This window comes from Cupressus sempervirens, chromosome 5 (genome assembly GCF_028749045.1).
Source record: "Cupressus sempervirens isolate cs-2001-9-10 chromosome 5, ASM2874904v1, whole genome shotgun sequence".
NCBI classification, from domain to species: Eukaryota; Viridiplantae; Streptophyta; class Pinopsida; order Cupressales; family Cupressaceae; genus Cupressus; species Cupressus sempervirens.
In genome coordinates this window covers 121964830-121973171 of record NC_143122.1, presented here as the reverse complement: position 1 = coordinate 121973171, position 8342 = coordinate 121964830, and the positions used below count along the sequence as shown (strand labels likewise).

Below are 8342 nucleotides of genomic sequence, written 5' to 3'. Positions count from 1 at the left end.
AAGCAACCAAAGTACCACCACAAAAATCAACAAGGAGGCCAAGCCTCACTAAGGAAGAACAAAATCCGCTGTACAACATAACAAAAAAGAGGAGAAGAAGGACTATCTAACTAAGAACATCATAGTAATTGACCACCCAAGCAGTACAATCTAAGGGACCATCCATCCAAATGACGCTTCTATGTTCTTGAATCTGCATCAGCCTGAATAAATCTTCTTTTCTAACATTCACTTTCTTACTAATTTCTCTGTTTAGCCTAATGCAAGCTTGCTCAAAAACTAAACTAATTTAAAGTCTATTGGCTTAAATATATGAATAAAATAATTATTTTTAAAAATCCCCAAAAATTAATATGAGAAATATTAAAAAATATAGTTAAAAAATAGGAACTCCCACAAATATCCTACTAAACTAAAGATTAATATTTGAAGTTAAAAAAAACTAAACTAATTAAAATAATTTAAAAACTAAAACTTCAATCAATTTTAAAAATCAAAATTAAATAAAAAGAAAGAAAAACATGAATTAAAATTGGAGATAGCAACTAATTAATTTTCTAAGTAAATAGAAAAAACAAAGTTCAAAGTATAAATGAATTACTTTATAAATTAAATACAAGAGTTAAAAATGAAGATAAATAAAAAAATAAGAAAAAATAAAGAGTTAAGATAATAGCTAATTAAATAAAATAAATAGGGAAAAAAATAAGAGTTAAAGTTGGAGTGAGATAAAATTGGTCGGAAAATAATTAATAGCAAAGGTTGGCAGTTTTTCGGTCAAAGGCTGACAATTTTCCGACCAAAAAAGTGGTTTTACTAAAATATAATTTTAGTTTTGTTTGATCCAATAAAATTTGAGATATAAAAAATGATTAAACTATTGTTAACAATATTAGACTAGTTACAATTAATTTAATTCATATAGTTGATAATAATAATCAATAAATTAAATTAATTATAAATCTTATTGTATATATTTGAATTGATTTAAATTATTATGTTTCAATCAAATTATAAAATGTGAGAATGACTATTGGTAATTAACCAATTGACTAATATATATTCTTTTAGAAATAGTATAGATATATTAATGTCTCGCAAATATTATTATTAGATAGAGATTAAAATATACTGAACAATTTTAAGAAATTAGTAAATATTGAGATAAACAAATCATAATTTGTTTAATGATATTGTTAAAAAGTGACTATACATATCAAAATTGTATCAATGTTCATTTTAAAATTATTATTATCATTTATAATATAAAATAGTTAGTTTTAATATTTTTATTATTATTTATTAATTAAATATTTCATCAACTACTTAAGATTGAAGATAAATGAAATTGTAAAATTGAAATATTTTTAAATGTAATTAATATGGTTAAGATCCATCACATCACATACAAGTAAAAATTAAGTTTTGAAATTTAAACATTCAAAACTTAAAAATGATAATTAAAAATTAAGATATTTAAAATAAAACATACTAAGTACAAACTAAATATATGACTATTTCACATTTGATTGGGAGTGGAGATATTCTCTATCAATATTGCTAACTTTGAAACCTTTTTTTAAAATTAACTAATATTTGTTTGAAAAGTTAAAAAATATCAATTTTAATGCATTTTGAAAATTTTGACAAAAAAAACGTAATATGAAAATAGACTCTGCAAAAAGGGGTCCTATAACACTAAAGCAAATTCAACCAATAATGTTTGAAATAAATGTTTTTTTATAAGATATAAATTGCGCAAAAACTAATTTAGATTTGAATGGAAAATAATTTAGATTTGAGTGATACTCAATCACTCAAATTATCAATATTGTGTTCAATAAATTTTTAAATAACTTTATAGATCAGTGCATTGAACGCATAATTTAGGCTAATGAATTGAAATAAAGTGCATACAAAACTACTAAATTTATTATTTGAAATAAAGTGCTCAATTAAATTGATGCACACCCTCTCTCAAGCCCTTCAGGTGACCACCCGCTTAAATGCCCCGAATCCAGTTCACTCAGGTACCCCCAAATTTTTGCGACCCACCAGATTCGAAGTTCGAATCGCGCGAAGCACCAAAACCAGAAACACTCATAACTCTACGGAAAGTTAAAATCAGACCCCAAAAACCATTCCACTCAAATCGTACCCTCAGTTAAATCTTTTCAAACCCTAAATCTGAAAACCCCTAACCCATCATCAATGACAGAAGCAGCGCTGTAAGACAAATAAATCGAGAAAAAAGACTGATAAATTCTCAGCAATGAAGAGACTAAGGCAATCCAATCTGCCACAGGAGCAGCTTTCCCAAGCGGCAAATGGCGTCTCGAACCCGGCACCTACAGAGTCCCGATCCGTGACCAACATTTTAACAGGTTCACATGAACTGACAGTAGTAGGTTACTCTCTGGCCAAGGGCATGGGAGCTGGAAAACACATTGCCAGTGATGTGTTTACTGTGGCGGGGTATCGCTGGGCGATTTACCTTTATCCCGACGGGAAAAATCCCGAGGATAATTCTCTGTATGTTTCTGTTTTCGTGGCGTTGGTTAGCGAGGGCACGGATGTTAGGGCTTTGTTTAAGCTAAGCTTGATGGACCAGAGCGGCAAGGGGAAGCACAAAGTTCAGAGCCATTTCGACCGCCCGCTCGAGAGCGGGCCATATACTTTAAAGTATTCCGGAAGCATGTGGTGAGTATGCGATTTATGAATTCCGTTGTTTTATTATGAATTTGAATTGCAGGAATTTTCGTGTTTTGTTATTTTTTTTGGTACAGTTATATACGAATTTAGTACGATCTGCTTCAGTTGTACTAGACTGTGTTTTGCATATTTGTGATCAAGGCAACAATAAATGGATGGAGCTCTAGTTTGACAGAATGATTTGTGAGGATTTTACTACGAAATTGTGCATTTACAAATGGTTTTAATCAGATCCATAAAATTGTAGTAGATATTTATGTAGTAGTGGATGAATTTGGTCCTGATAACCAACTTCTGTTTATAGAAATTGTTTTGACTATTTGTGGACGGACTTAATCTATTTTTGTAATAAGGTCGAATTCCAACGATTTCAAGTAGATTCTGGTTATTCAAAAAAAACGACCCGCATCAATTATTGTGAATTTTTGGGTGTTAATGGATGAATGTGGTCCTTATATGCATCGATTATTAGTAATTTTTTTGAGAACTTATGCATGATCTTTGTCTTGTAAAAACCATTTTGTTATTTCTTTTTTAAATAGGCAAATAGCATGTTTGGGGCTGTACCCACATATATTTAAAGTATTAAAAGAAGTACATGTATCCGTTGATTATCCCAGAAGGACATTATTCCACCATTGACCTTGAGCAGCATAGAGTAGATCCAAAACCCCACCCCAGACAAGACACTGTTCACACTTGACACCCATGTACTTAGCTTACTACAACTATTGATTCCTACTGCGAAATAGAGCAACATAGCATTCTACAACCAGGCTTCTACTACAAAATGGAGTGACCTTAAATATATTTCCATCTTAATTGTATTAACAACGCTCCTCGTCCCATTTCAGACACACTGCAACAGTTCAATTCCTCCGGACTTATTTGCTTGACAGTAGCTGAGATTTGAAGGCATACTCTGGGCCGCAGTTGGTATGTTCCACTGACTCAGCTTCTGATACAGTCCTCTGTCCAGAAAGTACCACAACATTGGCATCTTGCGCCGCATTGTTCTCTTCAGAATCTGGGGCCTTTTTGATGTAACCCAGCAAATCCTCATCTCAGATATACTTTGCAGCCAGCCTTCCATTTTCTCTTGTTCCAGATCCATCTTTAGTTTTAAGAAAGAAAGACTTCGCATCACTGACTGCCTCCTTCGTGGAGTCACTGTCAGTAAGGATAATGTATCACGGGATAATCTTTGACCTCCATCCAAGTCAGTGGAGGACATAGAAGTCCTTTGGGAGAGGGAAATATTTTGTTAAATTTCAATTCAAAGGATTTTACTAGATTTTTTGTGCCTTTAGAGGTGATGGTCCTGTTTTTGTTTTTTTTAACAATTTTTTAAAATTTAAATTGGAAGGATTTTAATAATTTTTTTCCTTTATGTTTATGGATGAATAATTTTTTATATTATTAAAAAATAACTGATTTGGAAGTATTTTTATTTTTTTCAATATAATTGGACAAACTCAATGTTTTTTTTTGTAACACTGAATCCATCAAAATTTAATTACAAGGCTTTCAATGTTTTAGTGGGTATTTGTGGATGAATGCAAGATTTGTGACAATTGTACTAGATTTTGTACTGATTACTGCCAATCAAGTTGTATACCATAATCTATTGCAGCTGTTATGAACCATCCAAGAATCTCCTTAAGGAGGCCATGTACAAGAGAGAGGAAATTGAATTCATCTTGCAGCCATCCCCAAAAGCCTTTAGCTGTGGATTATTTGGATTTTAAACTCGGGTGGGATATGCTAACACCTTCTGAGAATTTCATAATTGCCAAGTTCAAAACTTTGAATATGGTTAGAATCCAAATTGCGTGCATTTGGCAAATAATATCATTCTAAACAGAAACATCTCAATCAGTTTGAGAGATATAATTTATACTTCAAAACATGTATGTATAAAAAACTAAAAAGACTTGCAACTTCACATTTCCATATAAATCCTACTTTTCACAAGAAAAATAAAGTTTGAACATTCCATGTTTCAAACATAACTGTAGTAGTGTTCAAAATACCATTTTTCAAAACACCAAGGTTGTAACATGTTTTATATCCTATAAAGGCACATATTCTCATGTTAAGTTAAACATCAATTACTTGAGTGAGAGTATGAATCATGAAGGGCAAAATGTTTAATAAGTACCAATAGAATGATTAGGTGGCAACAACCACCACCATAAAATTTGGTGTTTTTTACAAGTCTGTATCTAAGATCAGAAACAAAGAAATTACCATGATACATTACTTATCCATGATCAATATATCATCCAAACAAAGATGAAAGGTTGAAACGAAACTCCACATCAATCTATTGCACAAATGATTGTGGATAAACTTAAAGAAATATCACAATTAAGAAATTATCATTGTAGTATCCGTTGTTTACTGCTTTGCCAAAACCCCGTGATATCAATTCATCTGTAGTTTCATGCACGACAACTTAAGCCTTATAACTTAAGCTGGTCTCAAATGTAAGCATCAAACTATAATGCCCCCTTTGGGATCGCCTTATACCTTGCCCTAAATTCGCAAATAGAAATGAAACAAGGAACGTAATATAGTCAGAGATATAATCCTAACCTAGGAATAAGATGAAATAAGCCTATTTTGTGTAAATGTATTTAGATCTCTGATAGAGAATAGTAGCATCAAATGTTCACTAATAGTTCAGATCTGAAATTCTTAAATATAATTCAGTTCTGATATAACGGACTGAATATAGGTACGTGACTGCACTTGATTAAGTGCTTGAGACTGTATTTAAAATATATAAATTATTTGTATGACTGCAGAATGAAATCACTGTTTGTAGATATTTCATTGACCTTGTAATTGATGATTATCTCAGGCAGCGATCATATATAAATAAGGATAGAGGTCATGTACCCGTAGGGACATGACTCTATGTGGCCAATGGCCACGTAGGGTCATGTCCCTATGTGGACCATAATCCTGTTTATCCTTTAACTAATGTGCCGTCAGTTCCTATGATTATGAATGAGGCCCAATAGATATAGAGGAAGGAGTTTGATTGGTTTCTGATTATTATTATAAATATAACTATATATTGTTTATGAGTAAGTATATGAATATATCAGAAATATATGAGGGATTATGTGTGTGTGTGTGTATGAGAGAATTACAAATTCATATGCTTATCATAATGTGTACTTCACTTCTACTGAAGCTACACTTTAACATTTTGGAATTTGCAACCAAATTAGATAATAATAATATCATCATAATGCATGTAATACATCCACTTTTAGGGTAAAGAGAGAAATACTTATAACACATAATTCTCATGGGCTCAACCATAATGGGTGTTGAGATAGTAAAGACATAATGAGATGCCCTAATTATCCATGGCCCTAGGCCCAAGAGTGGAAACTCTGCCCCCCTTAGCCTCATGTAGTTGTGAACATAGCTCCTAGGCTCAGACTCGGCGTGGAATCAGTAAGACTAACTTGAGTCGGGATTGATACCCCTCAAAAACTCAACAAAGTGAAAAAACCCAAGAAGCTTAGAGATTTTTAAGGATTTAAAACTTGTTTCATGAATCTGTTATTAAATAGACCTTAAAAACACAATAACTTCATCAAATAGAAGCTAATTTGATCACATACATAACTACAAGTTTACATCAATCACAAGAATAAACTATAAACACAAGTTGTAGTTTCAGGAAATAGCAAAGTTGATATAAAAATATTCTCAAATATATAGAAAACTCACGGAATATGAAATCCATGTCACCAAATGTTTCAAACAAATATCAAAACAAAAACTACAAGTGTATGGCTCAACTGCTCAAAGGAGCAAGAATCCTTCCTATGAAGTTATCTAATGTAGGTCTTGGATGATATAGAAGCCATACTATTTTTAAAACTATGAATATGCAAAGATTTGCAACAAGGGATATGCATTATGTGGAATTTTATGATCATATATCACCGGCCTTTTACTTGGTTAGACTTATAGTTTGATGGGGATTTGGGGAACACCAAAACAAAGTTGAGGGTAACACCCATTCTGGGGGTTTAAGGGTGAGAGAGGTAGAGATATAGGTCTAGATCTTGGAGAGAGGAGAGTGAGATAAAGAGAGGTAGATAGAGGGAATAGAGGAAGAGTGGTAGGGAGAGATAGGTCTAGTGTTCCAGGCAGTGAGATGGCTGTGATGGGAATCATGGGTAGTTTTAAAAAATCAAGAATACCCCAAAAATATTGGTCGTAGCTCAACCTCTTGGTAATACTCCATTAACAACCAGATGATTTCAATTCTCTGATTATGGTTCTGTTCGATTCCGGTGTGGGCTAGAGACATTCAAAAAGGTTGGTAACAGAAGGGCGCTGCAACTATAGAAAGGAAGGGGCTAATCCTTGCTCCATTATTAGGATCTCCTACCCCACTATTATTAATTGGAATCTCCTGGGTGGGGGGATCTTCATTCATAGCCACACCCAGTTACATAAAGAGGGTCAGATAGAAAGCACCTGAGAATGCTGATAGGAGCCTGCTGATTACTGAAATTTGACAGTCTAAAAAGTTATAAGATCTTCTAACCTAGAATTCACATTGTAACTCCTAGAGATTATATTGAAATGTGGCTTAAATGTTATATTTCATGTATATATTTTACTGAATTGAAGAGAATGAGATTGACTTGAAGACAAAGATGGGGAGCTAAATGTTACATTTCATGTATATTCCAAAATAATAAACCCCCAAAACATTAAGTTTTGAGACTTAAAAAAAAGTCAGTTTTCACAGAGTTTGAGCATCCAAACTCAAACAGACTTCAGAAGTCTCACGACCAGACACGATAAATTTGGTGAGTCACACAAGACTTGGCCGAGTCTGAGGGCTCCTCAGACTTGCTGAGGGACACTCCTCAGGACTTACTGAGTTTCAGTGATTTTGGGAACTATGAGGTCAATGCTCATGAGGTGGCATGCTAGCAGAACCTGTACATTTTTCTTCTCCATCATGCTATCCTTCTCTCCTCTAATGATTGGGGATATCGTTGATATAGGAAGGACATGATGAGTTGTTCTAATTATCCCTAGCGGTAGGCCCAAGAGTGGAAACTCTGTTCCTTGTGGCCTCATTTAGTTGTAACCATGTTCATGAGGTGGCATACCTAGTGTAGTCTATACGCTGCTTCCCTCTATCACACTATCCTTCCCTCTTATTTGAGGATCCCTTTCTTAGTTACCTCAGAGAGGAGATTCTAATAGGGTGCCCTTAACTCGACCCTAGGCCCAAGAGCAGAATCTCCGTCCCCCCTTGGCCTCATGCAGTTCTTAACCAATCTCACGAGGTGTTGTACCTAGAGGCCTCACCTTTCCCACTCCTTGTGCTTCCTTTCCTTCCTAATATGGTTGGTTATTGTAGATGCATGGTTTTACCATATCTATCCATCTATCTATATTAAGTATGCACAATTATCCCTTCGTAACTCAGTGTCTGAAGATATTACCACAACTGGATCTGCAGTAGATAATATTGCTGTTTGATGATTCTCTCTGCTACTTGTATTATATGCTGCCTCCTTCAGCGAATAATAAGATTGCCATTTCATGTTTTCTGTTCTCTCAGATGCTTAATCTGA

General features: G+C 33.5%; 1 protein-coding gene across 1 annotated transcript in view; it reads left to right on the top strand.

Moving 5' to 3' along the window:
- The first annotated feature begins 2032 nt into the window (after positions 1–2032).
- LOC149554810 (BTB/POZ and MATH domain-containing protein 4-like) overlaps positions 2033–8342 on the top strand; it is a 47266-nt gene continuing 40956 nt past the window's right edge. Inside the window, exon 1 of the mRNA XM_089828821.1 lies at positions 2033–2700. Coding sequence (XP_089684947.1) covers positions 2273–2700 — 428 coding nt within the window. The 5' untranslated portion in view covers positions 2033–2272. The remainder of the gene's footprint in view (positions 2701–8342) is intronic.